Source organism: Neovison vison, chromosome 9 (genome assembly GCF_020171115.1).
Source record: "Neovison vison isolate M4711 chromosome 9, ASM_NN_V1, whole genome shotgun sequence".
Lineage (NCBI taxonomy): Eukaryota > Metazoa > Chordata > Mammalia > Carnivora > Mustelidae > Neogale > Neogale vison.
This window is the reverse complement of record NC_058099.1, coordinates 7,343,717-7,367,978: the sequence shown is the minus strand read 5'-3', so window position 1 is coordinate 7,367,978 and position 24,262 is coordinate 7,343,717. Positions and strand designations below refer to the sequence as shown.

The 24,262-nt window shown below is 49.9% G+C and overlaps 2 protein-coding genes and 1 long non-coding RNA gene across 6 annotated transcripts in view; 1 reads left to right on the top strand and 2 right to left on the bottom strand.

Annotated features, from left to right (window-relative positions):
• Positions 1-1,670: 1,670 nt before the first annotated feature.
• LOC122917215 lies at positions 1,671-2,918 on the bottom strand. The gene is made up of 2 exons (XR_006386368.1): positions 2,324-2,918; positions 1,671-2,202 (listed from the first exon to the last, which is right to left on the bottom strand). It is a non-coding gene; the product is annotated as an uncharacterized LOC122917215 (long non-coding RNA).
• A 4-nt stretch (positions 2,919-2,922) lies between these two features.
• Positions 2,923-6,611, bottom strand: NAIF1 (nuclear apoptosis inducing factor 1). The gene is made up of 2 exons (XM_044264812.1): positions 5,696-6,611; positions 2,923-4,004 (listed from the first exon to the last, which is right to left on the bottom strand). Exons 1-2 carry the CDS (start codon positions 6,204-6,206, stop codon positions 3,532-3,534), a joined length of 984 nt encoding a protein of 327 aa, XP_044120747.1. The 5' UTR covers positions 6,207-6,611; the 3' UTR covers positions 2,923-3,531.
• Positions 6,612-7,359: 748 nt separating this feature from the next.
• SLC25A25 (solute carrier family 25 member 25) overlaps positions 7,360-24,262 on the top strand; it is a 34,750-nt gene continuing 17,847 nt past the window's right edge. For 2 of the 4 annotated variants that reach the window (XM_044264809.1, XM_044264808.1), the window contains exon 1: positions 23,589-24,206. In XM_044264809.1, the coding sequence (XP_044120744.1) occupies positions 23,988-24,206 (219 nt within the window). In that variant the 5' untranslated portion in view covers positions 23,589-23,987. Of the gene's footprint in view, positions 7,669-23,588; positions 24,207-24,262 lie in introns of those variants that run through there. The other 2 variants (XM_044264806.1, XM_044264807.1) reach the window with 2 other exon arrangements.

Sequence of the window (24,262 nt, the reverse complement as noted above, 5' to 3'; positions counted from 1 at the left end):
CCCCCAGAGTGGGGCTTGAACGCACAACCCCAAGATCAAGAGTCACAAGCTCCACCGACCAAATCAGCCAGGTGCCCCTTTCACCCCTGCTTTAGAATTGAGAAAACTGAGGTCCAGCAAGGTTGAGACACAGTGTATAAAGGATGGAACCCAGCTCAAGCCCAAACCTGCCTCAGCCCAGGGCCTTCCCTGGCCTCTCCATCCTTCTCAGCCAACTCTATATAGAGTAAGAAACAAAAGGATCCCTTTGTGAAAGATTTCCATCAAAGTGGTTTAAAATGTAAAAGGCTTCACTACCTGTCCTGGCTTGGAGGATCTCCTTTATGTAAGATCCCACATTTTAGGAAGAACTCCCCAAAAGACATCCCAATGTAAGTGACAGCTCTCCAGTAGCACCAACAGGGAGAGGGGAGTTCAGTTCTGTTAAGCCACCCTTTTCCCTCTTAATAGGAATGTCCAAAGCCTAAGGAGAGTTGGAGAGGTCATTATTTCCATTTCACGTGCTTCCTGGGACTCCTCATTCGACCCAGAAACTCAAGGCCAGGTCCAAATGGTCGCTAGGTGGTTTCACATCTGACTGGTAGCAAGCTCAGCATTGTTAAGAACAGGACTTAAGGGGCATCTTGGGCATCTGCCTTCAGCTGAGGTCAAGGTCCCAGGGTCCTGGGATGGAACCCTACATCAGGTTCACGCTCAGCCGAAAGCCTGCTTCTCCCTTTCCCTCTGCCTGCTGCTCCCCCTGCTGTGCTCTCTGTCGAATAAATAAATGAAATCTTAAAAACAAAAACAGGAGCTAAGAGCATGGGCCACCCCAGAGAATAAGGTAGCTGTGTGGTTTTAAGCAAGTTGTTTAACCTCTCTGATCCTCAATATCCTCACCTGCAAACCGAGAATAGCATTATTGCCTAATTCACGGGGCTCTTGCAAGGAGTAAATGAGGTAATGCTTATAAGGCCTAGTCAGAGCAGGGGCTTGATAGTTCTCAGCTTTTATTATTACTAACTATGAGAGGGAGTCCTAACTATGTCCTGGAAGGTTAGGATCCCTCCAGAATGAAGGCCGATCTTATGTGAGACTCTTTGCTGGGCAGGGCTTCTCAACCATCAGAAGCAGCTCCTGGGAACCAGCCTCAATGGGGCACCATCTGTATGCTTCCATGATCCATGATTCCAGCTGAGTTTGTCTTCCAGGCTCTAAGTCAAAGTTCATAACCCTCAGGAAATATCAGAATTACCCAGAGAGCTTGTTTATGAAGCAGATTCTTAGAGCTCTTCCTCCAGGAGTCTCTTCTAGGTTTTTAGGTGGTTGGGTTTGGGATATGTTTACCAGCCGGGGTAACTTTCATCCAGATTCTCAAACATTACTCCAAACCAGGGATAGGTAGGCTTTTCTGTAAAGGGCCAGAGGTCTCTGCCACAATTACTTAACTTTACCACTGTAGCACAAAAACAGCCACAGACTTTAAGTAAATGAAGGGGTGTGACTGTTCCAATAAAACTTTATTTACAAAGACAGGTGGGGGGCCGGTTTTGACCCATGGGCCGGGCTCACTTCGGCAGCACATATACTAAAATTGACCTGTGGGCCATCGTGTGCCTGTCCCTGGTCTCTGCCAGCCCATATCTCTTTTATATATATAACCAATAAGGACAAAGACGCAGACACAGATATGTGTAAAAAAAGTGATATAGTTTTAATTTAAAATTATGACCTGAAAGAAGTGATGAGTTTAAGAGATCCAGGCCTCCTCTTTATACCCAATTGGAACCGATGCAGTAGTGGCTCAGAATGCCAACCCTAGAGAAAAGCCAAACCGAGCGGCAAAGCCTCAGGAAGGCCCCAGAGCTTCCCTGCCGGGGGATCAGGCTCCATGGAGGGAGGGAGCCCAGGCTGCCAGGGGCTCCTGCTTTCCAGCCCACTGGGGAGCTTTCCTTCCATCACCCACCTCCTTACCGGCCGGATTCCTCTCCATTGCTCCCTAGCTGACGCGACACTTGTCCTCCACAGAGAGGCTGGCCATACGACAGTCACTTCCCAACCGTCTTTGGGGGCATCTTCCCGCAACGGCAACAGCGGAGTGAGCCACGATGCCCAGAAGGGCAGCACCTTGATCATTCAGCTAAGCTCTGGAGCCTCGAGCTGTCACCACTGGTCACGTGCAGCCAAGGCACCGGCAGCAAGATGGCAGTCCTGGGGAATGAGCTGGGAAAATGCAAGGGTCTGAGTGATCCAGGGCGATTCAGAAAATGAACCGGATAAATGCCACCTGGGTAAACTCCCTCCAGAAGGGGAGAGAGTGTCAAGAGAGAACAGGGCACGCTACCTCCTTCGGCATTCCAAGGTCAGTCTGCTCTTCCCCGAGCACAGAAGTCAAGGTCCCGCTTCTTAGGTCCGCTTCGGCTCTCCCACCTCAAACATTCGGGCCCAAGCAGGCCTGGAGACGCACCTCGCCAGTCAGTGGGGGTCTCGCAAGAACACGAGGCGCCCAATAATGTGAGAGGGAGTCTGGGGCATGATGCCTTTTCCCCCACTTTTTTTCTTTTCCCCCCACGCCGAGTATCAGAATCGTGCAGTCAGTAGAGAGAAGAGGACGGGTGTGGCCGGAGCTGCCACCCCTTCCCAGGAGGGGTAGGCGTTCAGAACAAATAAAACTGGCCTGAAGCAAGCCTTCTGGAAGAAGCCACGTGGTCACCTCAGACCCACTGCAGGGGAGCAACAGTGTTCCACGCTGGTCTGTTTTCTCTCAGATTCACAGCACCCAGAGCCTAATGCTCGTCCTGAGTCAAAAGCTGTCAGGCTGCCCCAGGCGCAGTGGAAGACCGGATGGGGGCCAGGCCGTCCCCAGCACACCCAGCATCCCTGAGCCCAGCGGGCCGCATCCTGGGTGCAGCTGCAGAGCTAGCGGGGGGGGGGGGGGGGGGGGGAACAGCGAGGGCCCCCTGCTAGGCCCGGAGAGGTGTGGGGGTTGGAGAGAGCACAGATGGAGTCCCCTGAGAACGGAGGCACAGTGGGAAGGAAAAAAGGGGTGGAGCTTCCTGCTCAGGCCCAGTGACTCTGCCTCCCAAGGCAGGAAGAAGATACTGGGCCACTACCCCCTCCACGGACATTATCACATTGATGACACTGTGGGGTGGGGGAGCCTTTCAGCACAGGACCCCCCCCCATCCCCAGCTGTGAGATAGCTCCCAGTGAGAACCTCCCTTCCAGGCATTCTAGACAGAGTGGCTCATGTCGCAAGCCTTGGCATGTGACACCAAGTGTAGAATCACCGGTGCCCAACCCCCACCTACCCAAGCTTCAGGCTCTTCGCCAGGCAGCTCCAGGGGCGGGGGGTGGGGGTAAAAGAACAGTTTGGGTCCCAGAAGCCCAACAAGTTCTTCCCAATCTCCTACACTTCTCAGAAACAGTGGACCCCTAGCGGGCCATCCAAGAGAGGGCTGGCCACATGGCCTAAGGCCAGTCACAAAACCCACTTCCAAGACCACAGTGGTGCCATCCAATCACAGCAGAAGGTCGTCGCAGCCCCTGCCCTCACTGGATGATGCTGTCGGGCTGCCCGTTCTGAGCCACCTGTCCGGCCTCTGAGGGGGGCGTGGGGTTGGGTGTGTTGCTCTGCAGGTAGCGGCGGAAATCTTTGATCATGGGCCGGAGGACCTGGATGAGGACGCTCAGGGCCGCCTGGGTGCCCTCCATGGCCTGGGCCTGGCGCTCCTGGGCGCAGGCCTGCACCTCCTGGGAGCGGCGGATCATCTGCAGCAGGTCATTCTGCTGCTCCAGGTGCTGCGCAATCTCCTTCACGTGCAGATTGGTGACCCGCTGCTCCTGGATCAGCTTGGCCGAGTTGAGGGCGATGCGGCTCTTGAGCGCTTGGGGTTTGACCGAGGGGTCAGCGTGCTGGGCCATCATCTCCACGGGGGCCTCGGCTGGCAGCGGTGGAGGGGCCTCCGCCGTGCAGTACTCTACCACTCCCTCCTCGAGCGTGTGATAGGTGGTCTCCGTGGGGACTGTGGGGAAGAGCAGAGGCAGTGGCAGGTCACCTTCTAGAATGAACGAAGCGGGCCACATGGGGGCCAGGGCACGGGGAGAGAAGGCCATTGAGCCCTGTTCCGGAGAAATTCTGGTCTCCTCCGGCTTTATAGCCTTCCTCATATAAATCTAGAGCCTAAAGCATTTAGAATCTGCTTGGTAACCAAAGGGGTGGCCCCAGCTCTGGCAAAAGCAAAGCGCTAATAACAATACTAGCAAAAAATTGAGAGCACCCACTGTGTGTCAGGCACTGTGCTAAGCCCTCTGCACTTGTTAACTCCTCACAATGTCACCAAGAGACAGGTACTGTCATGTTCATATTTGGAGGTGAGAAACCAGACTCAAAACCACGCAGTGACTTGCCTAACTAAGGTCAGTTTATTCAGCAGGTCCAGGAAGCAAACCCAGGTCTCCGGAACACCATAGTCCCACTCGCTCGTCACCAGCCCAGTGGGATGCTTCCAGCTAATCAAGGCAGGGCCACACGCTCCCTGCAGGGCTGGCACGCAGCTACCATCTTGGGTGGGACTCTCCCAGAACTGATGGTAGCCACACGAGTTCTATCTCCCTCCTTTTACGCCCAAACAGAAAAGGAGGCGGGAGTGAGGCAGCAGTTGCGTAAGGGACCAATAAATGCCTCCCGTCTGCTTGATACCCACAGGTCACAGGTCCTTCCTGTTCTAGAACAGCAAGTAATTTAGACCAGTGTTTGATCCTCTTTCCCACCTGGATTTCCTTAGAATATACGACCGCAGGGAGACGGCACTCACTCATACACCCAGTTCTCCCAAGCCCCACTGAGAATCACTGACCGATGCGGGTCATAGCCCAGCACAAAGGAGCAGTTAACAGTCACTGGTACAAACCCTTATCTGAACTAAAAAGGCCAACCAAACCATTGTCATTCATAACTGAGAAGCTTTGAAAGGAATTCTGGGTGGGCTGTTTGGGCCTCCGTGGTTGTGGGAAAGGTCAGTTTTCTCTACCCTTCAGTGCCAACATCGGCTCTGAGTCCCTACCCCAGCCAGGAAGCCCCTTCCTCTCCTGAGCCCTTAGAGCCTCCTGACAGTCCAGTTATTTGTGTGTATGTGTCTTATCCTATTTTGAACACCTGGGTAATCCCAGTGCCAAGCACAGGGTCTGAGGAGTAAGAAACAAGCACGATTGTCTGAGGAGGAAGGAGGGACTAGATGAACACAAGGAACCATGAGGTTTCTGGGCAGGGCCCGATGAATGTTCCCCACACCAAAAACCCAGAACGTCTTTGTCCAGATTCGATGTCTTACTTGGGTATTAATATTCCCATCTGTCTAGTCATTTGACAAGTATGTCCTGACCGCCTACTATGTGCCAGGCCCTGCGGTAAGTCCTGTGGGGACACAGACAGGTCCCTGTCTTCAAGGACTACATCGTTCCGTCAGTCATGGACACGAATGGCGGCAAAACAGGTGAGAGCAATCCAGCTCAGCAGAAGCCCAGACTGCGTGCTGAGGAAATCCCAAAGAGAACAGGATCGCTTCTGTCCGGGGAGCTCTCGGAAGGCCTCTCGGTCTTCCAAGACGCCCATCTGACCTTTGACCCCTGGCAGCCAACCTTCCCCAGGCTGCCCCAGCTCGTGGCTGGCCCTTCCCATTTATGCACGACAGACTGGGTGGGAGAGGTCACTCACTCTGTGTCAGGGTGACCGTGGCTGCAGCTGCAGTGGCTGTGGGTCCGAGGGCCACGGGGTGAATCTCTGTGGTAGTGGGCAAGCTGATGATGGTGGCCTCGCCCAGCAGGTTGCAGATGCGCTGTTGCATGGGGGTGAGCAGGACGGGGGCTACGGCTGCGCCACCGCCACCACTGCCACCACCTGTCCCAGGCCCGCCTGCTCCATCCTCCTCAGTGGGCCCTGGGGCCTCGCCACCCTCCACTGCTGCCCGGACCTGGGCAACCTTGCGACGGACCTCGGTCTTGAGGTCAGACCACTTCTTCTTGACCTCAGGCAACTCCCTGCGGCAGGTGGCCACAGCGTTGACCCTTCTCAAGATGCCGTGCCAGGCGGCACTCTTGGCAGCCAGAGGGACCCCAGCATTGAAGTGGTTCACCAGCAGGTGCTTCTTCAGTTCCAGCTCCTCCACGATGATCTCCACCTCTCGTTCAGAGAAGTTCATCTTCCTCTTCTTGGCTGGGACGGCCATGGCCTCTCCCCACCCCCCTTTTTAAAGAAATTATAATCCCTTCAAACGCCCCAATTCCCCGTCTCTTCCTCCCGAACCTCTCCCCTCATCCACCCCCCCTACAGGGGATAGGCCGGGCTTGCCCCAGGCCAAGCACCAGGCCTTCGGTAACCCCCCTCGCTACGCAAAGTGCGTAGGGCCCAGCCCCGACCGGCCCGGCCGCTGCCAGCCAGCTGCGTAATGGCTTCCTGAATCTGCCTCTTCCGCCGGGGTGTGCGGAGATCCGCCCACTTCCCCTCTTCCCGCCTCCCAGAGCTTCCCCGGAGTAACCCGCCCTCCTGGTTGGTCGGGGCTCAAACGTCACTTAGATCACTGGTTCTTTTGATCTGTCTTTCAACTGAAGAGCTCGCCTACTTACTGGAATTGGCCTCGTCATTGGTCTAAAAGTGTGTCTGTCGCTACAGAGCGCTCCGCCCACCTGCCTTTATTCACTTCCATTGGAAAATCGTTCTGTCCTTCAATCGTCAGCATTACTATTACGCCGTTAAATTCAGCTATTTTATTGGTGGTTTAGGGAGTTAGAGTACCAAAACCCGGCGTCCCGAGGATACCTGAATGCTTTCGGCCTTGAGCCACTGGCCAATTTTTAATTCCACTCACGGAAGCAAACTCTGCTTTCGCAGCCGCAGCTCACGGTTGCTCCTCACACAAACCCTATTTCCCACCGGAGACTACGAGGTCTCTGTACACGACCGCTCCTCCCATCCTTACGATTGCCTGAGTCCAAACTGCGTTTCTCAATGGAAATTGGACACGGGGCCTTCCGCCGGCTAATCATAGAACTTCTGCCTATCGCGGCTTGATTTCCTCTCACGGGCCTGCTCAGCCAATCCCCGCCTCCTTCAGTTTGAATCGGCAGCAGGCTGAGCGGGGATCGCTCCGCCTTCCCCATTGATCCGGGCTGTCCGGGGCGGCGTGGGAGGTCCTCCAGGAGGCTCCGCCCCGTCCGAGTGGCCGTCCGGGCCTGTGACTGGCCCCCGCTCTGCCTGGGGGCGTGGCCAACGAGGCGGCGGGCGGCGGGGCGGGGCTCCCGGAAGCGGCCCCTCCCGCCAGCTTGCCGGCTTCTAGCAGCCCGCGCTCGACGTCTGGGGACTCCCGCGTGTCTTCCGTGTTCTCCCCGCCGGCCAGCCGCCTCCGCTCCGCGCCCGGCGCCCCTGCCTCGCGCCCGATGGTGAGCAGTGTGTTGTGCCGCTGCGTGGCCTCCCCGCCGCCGGACGCCGCCTCCGCCGCCTCGTCGCCCGCCTCGTCGCCGGCGTCCGTGGACCCGTGCGGCGGCGCCGTCTGCGGGGGCCCGGACCACCGGCTGCGCCTGTGGAGCCTGTTCCAGACTCTCGACGTCAACCGCGACGGCGGCCTGTGTGTCAACGACTTGGCCGTGGGGCTGCGGCGCCTGGGACTGCACCGCACCGAGGGCGAGCTCCGGGTAGGCGGCGCGCACAGTCCGCGCGAGCTGGGAGGGGGCCCCTTCGCGCCCCAGTTTCTCCGGGCGGTCGGGGTGACAGATCTGGGCTGCTTGGTGATAGATGTGAACGACCCGGCTTCTTGAGCAGCCCCTGGAGCGTGGCAGGTGTGGTGGACGGCCCCTTGGGCTGGGAGGGACCCCCCCTCCATGTATATACTCTGGTGGGAGTGGAGCTGCTTTTTGACCTCTGTGGGCACTTGGTCTGGGGGAAAACGCTCTTCCTAGGCACAGGTGGGCGCTCTCTGGGGCTATCTGATGAACGAATAGCTTTTTTGCTCAGGCTTTCCCCAAAGTAGAAGGCCAAGTCTCGGCAGTCGCCTTTTGTCACCTCCTGACCTCAAGAAGCTAAGCTTAGTGCCCCCGCATTGACTATTTCATCCATCCTCTAGCGGCACCGCTCCCTTCTCTTCTCATTTCCATGCCAGCCGTGGGCCCTGATCTGGTTGCTCTCACAAGCATGTGGGAGTAGAAAAAATGGGAACTGGGGTTTCAGGCAGATCTGTGAGGAGGTGGCTGAAGACTGACAGTTCTCTTGGTTTAGGCTCATCCCCACCGACAGGCTTATCCAGAAGATGGGATCGTGATCTAAAGTGAAAGAATCCAAGGCAGGGGAATTCTTGCTAAACGTGGAAGTATTGCACGCCTAGAAAGGGATATTGTTACTCCTGTCCTGGAATGGGGTTTGGCCAGGAGGTATGGGGAGACAGAGAATGGCCATCTAGGCCTGCTAGAAAGGGAAGTGCTGTCCTTTTTTTTCTTTCTTTCTTTTTTTTTAAAGATTTTATTTATTTATTTGACAGATAGAGATCGCAAGTAGGCAGAGGCAGGCAGAAAGTACGAAGCAGGCTCCCTGCTGAGCCAAGAGCCGGAGGCGGGGCTCGATCCCAGCACCCTGGGATCAGGACCTGAACCAAAGGCAGAGGCTTTAGCCCACTGAACAACCCAGGTGCCCCCGTGCTGTCCTTTCTTTATAAGAACCTCAAGCAGAGGCTCATCCCTTGGCCTTCTGTCTCTCCTGGTGTTTCTCCAGCCTGGCTTGGTAGCTGCAGGTACCCTTCCCAGATATTTCGTTTATTGTGGCCTAACCTGATTTCCAGCCAGGGCTAGAACTTCCAAATAGTTGACCTTGTGACCTGTTTTCTCTTCTGTGTTTGTTTGGTTCATTTGTGCATACAACAGAGAATCTCTCATAGCCTAGTATGAAAAGAATCTGATCAAACACCAGTGAATTTGAACTCATTTGTTGGTCAGGTGGGTGTATCTCAGGTGTTCTTAACTCCTGCCCACAGTATATTTGATCAACATCTAAAGTATTTAACTTACTTGGGATCAGCCTAGAAGACAGAGAGGAACACTATGTAAGATAGAATCTTTGGCCAAGTCCAAGAGACTTAGAGACAAGTTTTTTCTCCTGCATTTTACACAAAACAGTGTTGTAAGCTAGATTTTTTTTTTTTTTAAGATTTTATTCATTTGAGAGAGAGCATGAACAGAGGGGAGAGAAAGAAGGAGAAGCAGACTCCCCACTGAGCAGGGAGCCCAACGCAGGGCTCGATCCCAGGACCCAGAGATCGTGACCTGAGTGGAAGGCAGACACTTAACTATCTGAGCCACTCAGGCACCCCTAGATATTTTTCCATACGTATCTGATGAATGTCGCCTGAAAAGATAGAATGGCTAAACTCAGAGGGTCTGTGCTTTCGGGGCTCGGGGAAGTGTGAGCCTAGGTGAACCTTTCTGCGTCTATGAACCCACCACCTGACAAGCTGCCTGGCATATCAAGGGCATCTGGCTGCAGGCGTTATTCAATATTTATGCATGCTTTGTGCCTCAACTGTGATTCATGATACATCTAATACTGATGCTAATCCTTTTTTTTTTGCCAGTAAATCTGTAAGGGCAGATCAGGAGAAAGTGATCATTTTTCATTCCAGTGTTAAAAGGAAGTTTTTTTAATTAAACCAAAGGGAGCTTTGCCCCTTGGGGTCACCTTGTCACATTGGCTCTAAAGTCCTCCACTCTGTGACTGATCTCAGTTCTGTGATATGAAACCATTCTTCATCATTCTTTTGGTGTGTGGATTTCGTGTGGATTCTGTTTCTACAACTCGGCTTTTAAATAAATTAAATTATTGTGCAGCTTGAGAGAAATTGGGGATGATCCATTGTATTCATTTATACACAAGTTAGCCCTTGTGGCAAATGGTTGAAGTATTAGAGAACCTGCCTTTTTGTAAATAACTGGGCCACAGGAAGACAGCCCCCCTTATGAACCCCCCATACCACTTCCTGTTGAACTTCTGTCAGTATGAGCTACACACAGAAAAAGCAGTGCTGGAGTTGAGCGGAACTAGCAAAGCCAAAAGGGAATGTGGGGGCCCTTTGGTTTGAAATGGGTCATCCGCCGTGGGACTAGGCATTGAAAAACACAACATCAAACTTTGGTAGCTGTTTCGTGAGACCCAGAGGACCCGTCCGAGATGCCAGGGTTTGAGCAGGAACCCACTGTTAGTGCTTCTCAGTGGGTGGTGTGAACCCAGCCCACGTGACCACACAAAGCCTCTGGCCAGCCTACAACAGGTCAAGTCAAGTTTTCTTGAGACATGAACCAGCTGTTTTGCACACCTGCCTTTATTTCGGAAGAAATTGGGACAGTTGAGGAAAAATTACTTAAAATGGAAATGGGCAGAGAAACCCATGGCAGCGAGCCAGGGAAATTTTCTTTGTGAAGGGCATGTGAGCCAGAAGCCCGTCCTGGGACAAAAGAGGGGCAGGGCTTATTAAAGAAAGAAAAGAGATGACGACATCGGTAGTGACTTTAGAGTTGAGGCTTCAGCTGGAGCTAATTTTAGATTGCCTATTTAAGGCAGTTTCATGTGACCAAACACAATCTTTGTTTTAAAACAAATTTAAAACCTAGGCTAGAACTCGGGCAGCCGACCGGAGAAAGAACACAAGCTGTGTGACACGCAAACAGTTGTCCCTTTAGCTGAGGCTCATGGGCCCTCTTAAAGGACCGGTATTTAATGCAGGTGAGGATTCTAGAAGACGGTCTGAGTTTGCTCCCTCAGAGATTTGTCCATGGGCCATTGAGTCTGAGCTCCATAGTAACTTAGTGAAGGAAGCAAGACTATTTTCATGCCCATTTTACAGAGGAAGGAGCAGAGGTCCCGACAGACTGTGAAACAACCTCAAAATGGATTTGGCCACTAAGGAATCACACCAGAGAAGCAACCAGAACCGCCTTCTGATTCCTGCTCGACTCTGTAATTATACCAGGTGTTTCTGAGGGACACGTGAAGAGTTCCAGCCCGGGGCTTTGGGAAGAACTAGAGAAAGATCCAGTTAGAACCACATCTGTTATTCCCAAAATAGATTTCAAGATTATCTGGAGATTATCTTATCAAAGATTGGGAATCCTCCCTGCCCTAATTCTCTCCTTGACCTGGACGGGAGGCAATCTCTGTTGACTTGAAAGAACTTGAAATAACTGAAAGACCATTAATGTCAAGTTGGTGTTGCTTAATCAGACAGTGCTGTTGAACTGTATACTTTGTAAATTTCTGGCCATTTATGGGAATGATGCTCGCCTACATAGCCAGACTTAGGTAAGAGCATCTGCAGAACAAGGGATAGGCAACATTTGGTGAAATATTTGGCCAATTAGAAAAAGAAAAATGCTACTCACAGTTTGGATTGAGTTCACAGATTAAAGTAATTGTGTTGTATGGTTGAGAAATTGGTTCCTGGCTTGAAGTAATTGTCAAGTCAACTAGAAGGGTTTTTTCCATTAAGATATTTGGAATGGCAGAATCCGGTATCCAATCCTAAGACCAAACGATAAGTGGGAGTAGACCAGAGCAGGCCTCGTTTGGAGCTTCTGCAGGATGAATTCCTGTGATGTTCAAGGGGTCCTTAATTGTTGAAGCCTCATAAGAACCACAGGGGATTGAGAGAAACAAAAGCTTTGTTCATTCTCAAAAAACAAACAAACAAACAAGCTTTGCTCATTCTCATTTTCAGTCCTGCTGAGTACAGCCCCAGGATGAGTTTAATTAACAAAACTGTACTTATCCATATTGGACTAGTCTCATTAAACTTAAGTCTGAGTAGACTTTTAATTTTTAACCCTTTCTTATACTGATGTGAACTTGGCAAAATCAAAGAATTCAGTCTTGGGAAAGGTCACCGGCCATCATAGGCCAGCCTTACACCCAGTGTGCGGAGCTTTCCTCCCGTGGCATCCTTCACAGTTGGCCATCCACCCCATTCCATGATCTGAAAACTGCTATCGGATCTTCCTGTAATCTCTGCAGCTGCTAGAACCAGGTTTCATCATGAATTTCTCATGTGATACGCTGTCCATACCTTTTGGGGTCCCTCATCTGAAGCAGGATATCCTGGGAGTACAGACTCCCATAGAAACGTGACACTAAGTCAAAGAAGCCAGTCACAAAGACCATGTATTATATGATCCATTTTTATGGAAGTCCAGCATAGGGAAAGCTATAAAGACAGAAAGTAGACTAGTGGTTGGTTGCCTAGGCGCCTGGGAGAGGAGGAGATAGGGAGGTGATAATAGGAAGGGCTTGGGGGTTCTTTTTGAAGCGAGAAAGTGTTCTACAGCTGACCATGGTGATGGTCGCATGTATCTGTGAATATACTAAAAACCATTTGAGTTCTATAAATGAGTGATTTGTACAGTGTGTGGATTTTATCTCAATCAAAATCCCAGTGCAGGGGCGCGGGGCTGGCTCAGAAGACAGCAGGCGACCCTTGATCTTGGGCTCTTGAGTTGGAGTGCCCTGTTGGGTGTAGAGATTACTTAAATAAATTAATTAACTTAAAAAACAACAACAAAACCCCCAGTACCAGATCTGTGGTATAAATCTGGGTTTGAATACTGTTTCTGTGGCTTGCCAACCCTGTGACCTTGAGCCCATTACTCAACCCCTCCACGCCCCAGTTTCCTAATCAGAAACGTGGCATAGGAAGAGCTGCCTCATACAGCGGCTGTGGGATGAAATTAGAGTATGTAACGAACCTGGCACCGTTTCTGGCACCCAGGTGTTCAACAAAAGTGACTTTTGCACCCAGTCTTTGGAAATAAGATGACCAGAATTGGTTCTAATCACCTGCAGTTTTTCCCAGATGGTTTGGGTGAAGAGTGGGACAGAAGGAAGGAGAATGTCTGGCGGACCTCGATGGTCAAGGTTGTGTAGCACCCAGGTTGGGGGGGGGTCTCCCGCCAGCTGGGAGAGCCTTTGGCAGTTGGTGAGGACAAGTATAGGTTGTGGGAAGTCTCTCCCCTACAGACATTAGGAAGATGAAAACAAACCCTGTAGCCGCAGATCCCTAGAGTCTCTGAAGGGACAGAGTCACTGTATGCCAGAGCATGGCTTTGTGTCTTCAGCCCCGGGACACCTGTGCAGCTCAGTTAGTTAATTGTCCTAATTGTCCGACTTTTTTTTTTTTTTTTTTTTTTTTTAAGATTTTACCCATTTTTTTGAGAGAGGGTGCATGAGAGGGGGAGGGTCAGAGGGAGAAGCCCACCCCCTGCTAAGCAGGGAGTCGGATCCCAGGCTCAATTCTAGGATGTCCCAGGATCATGACCTGAGCCAAAGGCAGTTGCTCAATCAACTGAGCCAGCTTGATTCCCATTCAGGTGATCTCAGGGTCTTGGGAGCCAACCGCCACCTCGCCCCCACCCCCACCCCCACTCCTAAGGGTCTCTGTGCTCCGAGCAGAGTCCGCTTGTCCCTCTCCCTCTCCTCCTCTTCTCTCTCTCTCTCAAATAAATAAAATCTTTAAAAAGGATGTCTTTGGCCCAGATGTTTTCCTGGATGGGACTGGGCCCTTATGGTCTCTCAGGAGCCTATTGCCCATATCCTGAGCCCTGGATGGCCTTTTCTCAAATCTGAAAGTTAACTTTGAAGTTGTAAAACTGGAAGCTTCCAATGGAGCTGCCTTCATATCTTCAAGGATGAGCTCACCAGCCTCGTTATTTTGCAGAAGCAGGACTGAGACCCAGAAGTCAGGCTGGTTAGAAGCAAAAGCAGTCTCGGAGCCCAGGATTTCAACTCGGCCCAATTTCGCTCCGCCTGTCCTGCCCCCTCGCTACTGCGGCTGTAGATACTTCAGCCCTCAAAGACTTTGCAACTTTTATTTTCACAGTTTCTGACATTGACACCAGCTCAGCATTTTAGGGCCCCCGATGGTGCACAGGACGCAGAGACTCAAGTGATAGGCACAGTCTTCCTAAATACGGGATATAAAAGACCCAACACAATACTTAAGACAGACGAACAAAAAGTTGTCTTAAAGGTCCACCTTTATTTAAAGTACATAAATGAAGAACAAAGCTAGAACCCTAGGAGCTTCTTATCTCCTTTAAACTCGAGGCCCGGAAGCTTGAAAAGGAGGTGGAGTCATGACTCATTTTCTAGGGCCAAAGGGGAAACTGGTGATGGTGGCTGTCCCTGCTCCTACTGCGGCTTTGTGAAGCCTTTCAAGCTGTTAGCGTCCACCTCGTGCCTTCTCTGCTCCAGCCCTCCCTCCTTGGCTGGAATCAGACATGAGACTTCTTACCAAAACACAAAGAAAACCACCTGTATTGTGTGGGAAAACTCTCAAAAGCTATTGAAATGCCATTGGTGAAAAGGAGGGGGGCAGGCAGAGGAGAGTTTAGAATGGGCACAGACTGCATCCTGCAGACACACTGGGGGTGGGGGGGAGGTAAGGCCCTTGGAGCGCCCTTAGTGATGCATTTATGGACTCAATTAACTTTCCCTTTTTTCATTCATGTGGTGGGAGGAGGGTGTAGTCTTTTGCTGGAGGCTCTTTAACCTGTATAAGGAGTAGAGATAGCATCTGTTAAATCTATAGCTTAAAAAAAAAAAAAAAAAAGGCCTTTCTGAATTGTTTTTAAGATAGAAACCAGTTATGCTCCACAGGATTCTGGGCCGCCTTCACACCCACAGCACCTCTGACGGGCCTGTGCTGAAGGCAGCAGTCGGGTGGGCTTCCCACCCCGGTCCTCGCGCTTCTCTGCAGTCCGTCCGCTCAGCACAGAGCAGACAGCTGGGGAGAGCTATTTTTGCACTGTTCCTTCGATCTCAGTTTTAGACTGTGTTCCTGAAACCGGCTTTAAGAAACTGAAAACATTTAGTGTTGCTTTAATAATAAATCTGCTGGTTTGCCTTTTCGAGGGGGAGAAGGGAAAGTGTGAATGAAGATAAAGTGGGTGCAGAAGTAGGCTCAGCGTGTGTGCTGGGTTTGGCTCCCACTGGTCCCTTTTGGATTGGTCGAGAAATTTCTGATCATTTCAGGTGATTGGGTTTAAACCTGCTGGGCTCAATACCACCATACTCATTCTGCCCCTCCCCCTTATCGCTGGGCGCACATCTGATCTGAAGGAGAATCATGCTCCTTCCTGCCTGTGAGAGCGCACACACAAAATCGTGCATGGTTCTTTGTAGCCTAGTGCTTCTGCAGACCCTTTAAGTGTCACATCTCAAAATCCCATGCTTAAAATTGGGTTAATTTTGTATGCCCCTGACTTTCTTTTAGAGAAAAAAGAAAGGCATCTAAGTAGGCATTGACCTTGAACATGGTCCTCTATGGGGACTGGCTGGTCACCAGGAGTAGACAGAAGCCTCCCCAGGAGTTTTCTCCAGAGTGCGCTTCTCTTTCCCATGGTCAAAGGAGTTTCCTTTGGGGACTTTTGGCCAAAGCTAGAATTTCTTTTTTTGGTTCTGGTTCCAAAAATGGAAATAAACTGGGGATTTCACCTTCCTCATCACTGCAGAATGCTGATCGATGCCTTGGTTTCACTGAGGCCAGCCACTGTGCCTGGCTCGTCTCCTTGCCTCCATATAACCTACTTGGCCCAGCCAGTCCTCATTTCAAAGCGAATCAGTCTGGCTTTCTGTCACAGAAAATCTGGCTTCATTTTTCAATGTAAAAAAAAAAGGTGTTGGGGCACTTGGGTGGCTCAGTTGCTTAAGTGTCCTCCAACTCTTGGTTTGGGCCCGGGTCATGATCTCACAACGGGCTCTGCACTGAGCTTGGAATCTGCTTGAGATCCTCTCTCCCTCGCTGCCCCGCCCACTCTGAATGAATGAATGAATTAAAAAAAATTTTTTAAGTGTTAATATTCTTCCCTATGACTACAGCTCTTCCGAATGATAATAATTCTAAGACAGGTAGGAGGTAGGTAGACCCATAGACATGAGACATGGGTCCTCACCTTGGACTCAGTCCTGGGAGATCTCGCCACCTTGTTGTATGACTCTTCAGGAATGTCCGGCTGTCCTTCTGTGCCCTGCCCCAGGGCTTTTGCACTCTGGGCAGTTCCTCAGGGTAATTTGGAGTGGGTTCCCGCGGGGCAGCCATACCCTTAGAATTGTGCATTTTCTGTGCAAAGGACCAGAGATCCTGTTTTATCCGGCAAGTCTGTTTCCTGGACTCTGGGAAGAGTGGGTAACTTCTGCTGGCAATTAGCCTTATCCTACCCAGGTTCTGTCCTGTGTATAAGCAACAGCTACGGAAGGGTTACACTCGCCAGCCCTGTTTCTGGCCCTGGGTGATTTCTCGTATGTCAGAAAGCTAAGTGTGGGAGAGTTGTATTACAGGAATTGCTTGTAACCCAAAAGAAAGCAATGGTTCCCCAGATAACCACTGGTTTTGGTGATGTGATACAAGGAAAGAGAGGTACTGCATTAAGCCACAGGGAAATCAAAGATACAAAAGAAGGTACAATACAAAAGAATAACAATATTTACAAAGTATGCTATTGAACAAGTTTCCGTGTGTCTCTGTCTTTTTGGTGCAGATTTTAAGATTAATAAGATTTGGTTACTTCTTTGCCTCGTTTATTTCCTTTCTTCTGCCTAGTCTGGGTTTACAGGTTTACATTGTTTTCTGCTGTCTTGAAGGGGATGTTGATGGCAGAAGCTACTTGCCAAAACTTTTCATGCGTTCTGCTTTCACACCATTGGAAATACTTTCTGATTTCTCTTTTGATTTCCTCTTTGACGCGTGGATTATTTTTGAGTTGGGTTATTTAGTTTCCAGAATTTAGGTGTTTTCCAGGTATCCTTCTGTCATTGATTTTTAATTTAATTCCATTGTGGTCAAAAACCAGATTCTGGGGACACCTGGGTGGCTCAGTCGGTTAAGTGTCTGCCTTTGGCTTAGGTCATGATCCCAGGGTCCTGGGATCGAGCCCCATGTTGGGCTCTCTGCTCAGCACGGAGTCTGCTTCTCCCTCTCCCTCTGCTCTTCTACTTGCTTGTGCTCACTCTCATTCTCTCTCTTTCAAATAAATAAATATTTAAAAAAAAAACATTCTGCATGTGTTGAATCCTTTAAAATTTAGTGAGACCTGTTTTGTGAGCTAGAATCTGTTCTGTGTGTACTTGAAAAGAATGCATCTGCTGGTTCGCATGGATAGTGGCTTAGAAGTGCCAGTTAGGGGGCATCTGGGTGGCTTAGTGGGGTTAAGCCTCTGCCTTCAGCTCGGGTTGTGATCTCGGGGTCTGGGATCGATCCCTGCATCAGGCTCTCTGCTCAGCAGGGAGCCTGCTTTTCCCTCTCTCTCTGCCTGCTACTCTGCCTACTTGTGATCTCTGTTTCTTTTTTTTTTTTCCCAAGGATTTTATTTATTTATTTGACAGACAGATTACAAGTAGGTAGAGAGGCAGTCAGAGGAGGAAGCAGGCTCCCTGCTGAGCAGAGAGCCCAATGTGGGGCTCGATCCCAGGACCCTGGGATCATGACTCGAGCCGAAGGCAGAGGCTTTAACCCACTGAGCCACCCAGGTGCCCCGTGATCTCTGTTTCTCAAATAAATAAATAAAATCTTTTTAAAAAAAAGAAGAAGCCAGTTAGGTCAAGGTGGTTGATAGTGTTGCCCAAGTCTTCTGTATCCTTACTGACTTTCTGTCTTCATGTCCTACCAGTTATTCAGAAAAGGGCTTGTCTCCTTTTCCTTGCAGTGTTGTTGGTTTTGCTTTGCGTATTTTTGAGGCTCTGTAATGTGGTACAGAAACATTTAAGATTATGTCCTCTTTCTGCATTGACCCTTTTATCATTTGAAATGCCCATAATAACATTCTTTGCTCTGAAATCTACTTTGTGTAATGTCATATAGCTGCTCTACTTTTCTTTGGATTATTATGATGAACATGGATCTTTGTCCTTTCTTTCATTCTTTTTTTTAGAGATTTTATTTATTTATTTATTTATTTGAGTGAGAGAGAGCATGAGAGAGGAGAGGGTCAGAGGGAGAGGCAGACTCTTTGCTGAGTAGGGAGCAGGTTGTGGGACTCGATCCCAAGGCTCTGGGATCATGACCTGAGCCAAAGACGGTCGGTTAATCAACTGAGCCACGCAGGCACCCCATCCTTTCTTTTATTTTTAACTTATTTGTATCTCTCCATTTAAAATAAGTTTCTTAAAGACAACATAGAGCTATATTTTGCCCTTTTAATCCACTCTGACATTCTCTACCTTTTATTATTTTTATTTTTTTAATAGTTTATTTATTCATTTGATAGAGATCACAAGTAGGCAGAGAGGCAGACAGGGGTGGGTGGGAAGCAGGCTCCCCACTGAGCAGAGAGCCCAATGCGGGACTCCATCCCAGGACTCCCGGATCATGACCTGAGCCGGAGGCAGAGGCTTTAACCCCTGAGCCACCCAGGCGCCCCCTACCTTTTATTTTTAATTTTTTAATTTTTTTAAAGATCTTATTTATTTGACAGAGAGACAGCAAGAGAGGGAACACAAGCAGGAGAAGCAGGTGAGGGAGAAGCAGGCTTCCTGCCAAGCAGGGAGACACAGTGCAGGACTCAATCCCAAGACCCTGGGATCATGACCTGAGCGAAAGGCAGACACTTAAAAGTCTGAGCCACGCAGGCACCCCCATTCTCTACCTTTTATTTTTATTTTTATTTTATCTTTTAAAGATTTTATTTATTCATTTGACAGACAGAGATCACAAGTAGGCAGAGAGGCAGGCAGAGAGAGAGAAGGGGAGGCAGGCAGAGAGAGAGAAGGGGAAGCAGGCTCCCTGCTGAGCAGAGAGCCTGATGCGGGTCTCAATCCCAGGACCCTGGGATCATGACCTGAGCCGAAGGCAGAGGCTTTAACCCACTGAGCCACCCAGGCACCCGATTCTCTACCTTTTAAATGGGATGTTTAGACCACTTATATCTACTGTTACTGATACGGTTGGGTTTGAATCTACCATCTTGCTCTGTGTGTGTGTGTGTGTGTGTGTGTGTGTTGTGTTTTTGTTTTTTGGGTTTTTTTTTTTTTGGTCCGCTGCTTTGCTCTGTTTGTCTCATCTGTTCTTTGTTCCTTTTCTTTCTCCCTTCTTTTTGGTCAATTGAGTATGATCTCTGATTCCATTTTGTCTCTTTCCTTGGCTTACAAGCCAACTCTCTCTTTTTCCTACGGTAGCTTTAGAGATTATCATAACGTATACCTCTTTAACGTATCACAGCCCACCTTAACTGATACTATTTTAATAGTTTAAGAATCTTAGTATACAGCTGAGCCTCAAACAAGGTGGGTTTGAACTGCACAGGTCCACTTCTACGTGGATTTTCTTGGAAAAAAAATACATAGCATAGTACTTTGAATGTATTATCTCTTATGATTTTCTTTTTTTTTTTTTTTTAAGATTCTATTCATTCATTTGAGAGAGAGAGAGAGAGAGAGAGCACGCACACAGGAGAGGGAGAGGGAGAAGTAGGCTCCCTGCAGAGCCAGCCAGGAGCCCCATATGGGGCTCGGTCCCAGAACCCAGAGATCATGACCAAGAACTAAAGGCAGATGCCCAACCATCTTAGCCATCCAGGCACCCCTTATGATTTTCTTAATATACATTTCTCTAGCTTTATTGTAGCACTACAGTATATAATACATATAACAAACAAAATATGTGTTAATCAGCTGTTAATGTTATCAGTAAGGGTTCTGGTCAACAGTAGGCTGTTAAGTTTGGGGGGAGTCAGAAGTAGATTTTTGACTGTGCCAGGGTCGGTGCCTCAACCTGCTGCATTGTTCAAGGACCAACTGTATTTTCTTTTTAAAATATTTTTAGGGGTTCCTGGATGGCTCAGCGGGTTAAGCCTCTGACTTCGGCTTAGGTCATGATCTCAGGCTCCTGGGATCGAGCCCCGCATCGGGCTCTCTGCTCGGCAGGGAGCCTGCTTCCCTTTCTCCCTCTCTGTGTGTTTCTGCCTAGCTGTGATCTCTCTCTGTGTCAAATAAGTAAATAAAATCTTCAAAAATAAAATATTTTTTTTAAAGATTTTATTTATTTATTTGACAGAGAGAAATCACAAGTAGATGGAGAGGCAGGCAGAGAGAGAGAGGGAAGCAGGCTCCCTGCTGAGCAGAGAGCCCGATGCGGGACTCGATCCCAGGACCCTGAGATCATGACCTGAGCCGAAGGCAGCGGCTTAACCACTGAGCCACCCAGGCGCCCAAAAATAAAATATTTTTAAAGATTTTATTTTTTCATTTGAGCGAGAGAGACAAAGAGCACCAACAGTAGGGAGAGGCAGAGGGAGAAGCAGCCTCCCCGCTGAACTGCGAGCCCCATAATGGGGCTTATCCAGGGAGCTGGAGATCATGACCTGAGCCCAAGGCAGACGCTTCACCATCTGAGCCACCAAGGCACACTCCCCCAATCTGTACTTTCGTTTCTATTCTCTCTCTCTCTCTCTTTTTAAAAGATCTTATTTATTTATTTGTCAGAGAGCACAGGCAGGGGGAACGGCAGGCAGAGGGAGAAGCAGGCTCCCCGCTGAGCAAGGAGCCGGATACAGGACTCGATCCCAGGACCCTGGGATCATGACCTGAGCCAAAGATAGACGCCTAACCAAGTAAGCCACCGAGGCGTCCAATGCATGTCAGTTCTGGGCCAGTTCCAGCTGCTTGATCTCTGTCCTCATAGTGGGTCATTTCCTACTACTTTGCATTCCTGTTCATTTTTTTTTAGTGGACTTTATCTTGTTGGGTGCTAGACACACTCATATTCCTATGGATATTTTTGAGCTTTTTTCTGGAATGCAGCTATTTGGAAACCATCTGACCTTCTCAGGGTTCTCTGCTTAAAGCTTTATTCATGGGGCTAGAACAGCACGTAGCCGAGGGCCAGTTTTGCCCCAGTACAGAGGTGAAGACCTCTACAAACCCTTCCTGACCCTCCCTAGATTATGAGGTTTTTCCTCTCTGGCTGGTGGGAACAGGATGCCTTTGGATAGTTCTTCTGCCTCCTTTGATCAGTGTCCTCACATACCTGCGTCATGACTGTAGGGCGCTCTAAGCAGCTCCCCAGAGCTTGCTGTCTGTGCATTCCTTCCTCCCCAGTCGCTCTCCTGCTCTGGCTGCCAAGGGGGGACTGCTGGGCTCTGCCCAGGTACCCGCTCCCTGCGCCGTAGCCTGGAAACTCCAGCCAGGAAGCTGGGACGGTTGCAGGGCCTGCCTCATCCGATCTGTGTGGGGCTCGTGCAGGAGGCCTGTCTCTGGTTGCCTGTGGGCAGAAGGTGACTCCTCCGTCCCTGTGACTCCATCTTGGCTGGAAGCCCCCGAGATTTTACTCAGTTTTGTGGGATGAAAGAGTCCGTTAAATGAAACGCCAATAATCTCCTACGAAAGAGATTTCTCTTGTGTTAGCAGGTGGGGGCCCAAAACACCACCGTGTCCAATTCACCAGGTCTTCGGTGCCTAAAAACAAGATCCACCTACATGAAAGGATTACTTGTTTAGGGTTTGGGGCTCTGGGCTGACATTGCATAATTATGTATAATTAAAACTACAAAATGAACTCACAGTCATTTTCTGGGTAATAAAATAGCTAGTATGGGGGCACTGGTTGACTCAGTCAATAGAGCATGCTACTCTTGATCTCTGGGTTGTGAGTTCGAGCCCTATGTTGGGTGTAGAGATGACTTAAAAATAAAAATCTTTTAAAAAATAAAATAGGGGCGCCTGGGTGGCTCAGTGGGTTAAGCCTCTGCCTTTGGCTCAGGTCGTGCTCTCAGGTTCCTGGGATTGAGGCCCGCATCGGGCTCTTTGCTCAGCGGGGAGCCTGCTTCCCACTCGCCGGCCTGCTTGTGATCTCTCTCTGTCAAGTAAATAAATAAAATCTTAATAAAAATCTTTAAAGGGGCACCTGGGTGGCTCAGTGGGTTAAAGCCGCTACCCTCGGCTCAGGTCATGATCCCAGGGTCCTGGGATCGAGCCCCACATCAGGCTCTCTGTAAAGCGGGGAGCCTGCTTCCCTTCCTCTCTTCTGCCTGTCTCTCTGCCTACTTGTGTCTCTGTCTGTCAAATAAATAAATAAAATCTTCTAAAAATATTTTAAAAATCTTTAAAAAAATAAAATAAAAAAGCTAGTATGTACTGTTATTTTAAGATTTATGGGGGGCAGAGGGAGAGAATTACCTAATTTGGACTTTAACCAATTCTGTGAAGTAACAATACAGTTCTTTTACTATCCCCATCTTGCACATACAGATACTAAAGCACAGAGAACTAAAGTAACATGACCAAGGTCATTCACACAAGGAGTAAGTGATGGCCAGGATTTAAACCTGGGCTCTGGCTCCAAAGACTGTATATGCAGGCAATGCACAGAACTACTTTGAGATGACGTCATCCTATGTCCATGATGGGGCAGTTGACACTGGCCCCTCAGTTTTCAGACCATCTTACTTTCACTTCTCATGTTTTCTTTTTAAGTAACTGTATGGATGTTCATATGTATGCATCCCTGGTCATACATGCGTGTGATTCAGTTTCACAAGACCTAAGGCTATTCATTGAAAATAAATATCCCACCTGACTTTCTTCCCTCAAACCCACAAGGGCCCCAAACTGTCTCTTCAATTTTTAGTGTGTCTTTGCAGAGATAATTGTTAAATACACATTGAGAAATCAATGGTAGCATATTATCCCCTTTTTTCTGCACCTTGCTTTTCTCATTTAAAAAGATATACATATATTTTTAAAGATTTTATTTACTTATTTATGAGTGAGAGAGAGCAAGCCCATGCACAAGCAGAGACAGAAGCAGGCAGCAGGCAGAGGGAGAAGCAGGTTCCCCACCGAGCAAGGAGCCCGGTGTGGGACTCGATCCCAGGACTCTGGGATCATGACCTGAGCCGAAGGACTCAGATGCTTAACCGACTGTGCCACCCAGGTGCCCCCGGTGTTTGTGTTTTTAAAATAATGGTTGTGAACACCTTATCAAAGAGTGACTTTTGTGAAGGATACTGGTCCCTGCATTTGTCAGCTGGTAAATTAAGAAACAGATGCCCAAAGATGAAGTCCCTTTTATTCATGAACATCGACTCAGTCCAGTCTACAGACTGCATCTGTGCCTGGTTCTGGGTCACAGGGGTAGAAAGATGTGGGACTCGGTCCCCCAAGCAGCTCATGGTGCAGAGGAAGACACGGGAGAAGGAGTAGCTGGTCTGGCGTGCATTGTGTTCCGCACAGTTGGAGAGAAAGGGATAATGGAGCCGAGAAGAGTGTCGCTAGATGGGTCAGAAAGTGTTGCCAGGGTCTCCTGATCCGGTTAATCTTAAAGGTGAATGTCGTGGGAGAGGAGGGAGTGGGGCTCCTGCGGGGCGCCATCGCAGGGAGGATTCCGCGAGCTAGGAGGCTCGGCGGCTGGAGGTTGCCATCGGCACCTCCCTGCAGAACCGCCGGCCGCATGCAGGGAATCGGCGGCCGGTGATTGGAGGGACGTTGCCGGTGGGAGAATGAACTCGGCAGTGTCGGCCGAGGCGATTGGCCGCGCCCCGCTGCAGTGAGAATGCGGACGGGGTGCTCGGGTCCCCGCAGGGGTGATGATCATTAGTGGAGCGAGGACTGCTGCATAATTGGGAGCTCCAAGTCGCTGCTGCCTCCAGGAGAGATCAGTGGGGCTATTGCTTTTTCCTTTTGGAAAAAAAGCCACACATTTGATCACTATCCACCTGCAAAGGGGAGTTTTTATTGAAGAAGCTCCAGCCGCGCTCGTTGCCAGCAGCCCCGTGGCGGGGCTCTCGCAGAGTGAGCGACTTCTCAGGCCAGGCAGGACAGCCGTGCTAGCAAATTTGAAAGAGCAGGAAACAGCCACTGCATGCAGAGCTTCCAGCCATACAGCTCCCCAGGCTAGCCTTCCAAGCAGCCGTGTAGCCAGAGATCCTTGGTATTGTGGTCACATCCCTCCTCCAAAGTGGACAGTCACCGCCGGCGGCACTGGGAGGAAGCCGTGATGCTGCAGCTGCTGTGGCATTTTCTCTCTAGCTTTCTCCCTAGCGCTGGGTGCCAAGGCTCCAGAGAGGGGACCAGTAATGAAGTCAGAGGCACCCCGGCTCCAGCTCGGGGAGACCAGATGTCGAGCTTTTTGGGGAAACAGGACGGAAGGGCTGAGGCCACGGAAAAGAGACCCACCATTTTGCTGGTGGTCGGACCCGCAGAGCAGTTTCCTAAGGTAATGGCAACCTCGAGGACCTCCTACTTTAGGGGCTGGTCCAGGATCGGTTTCCT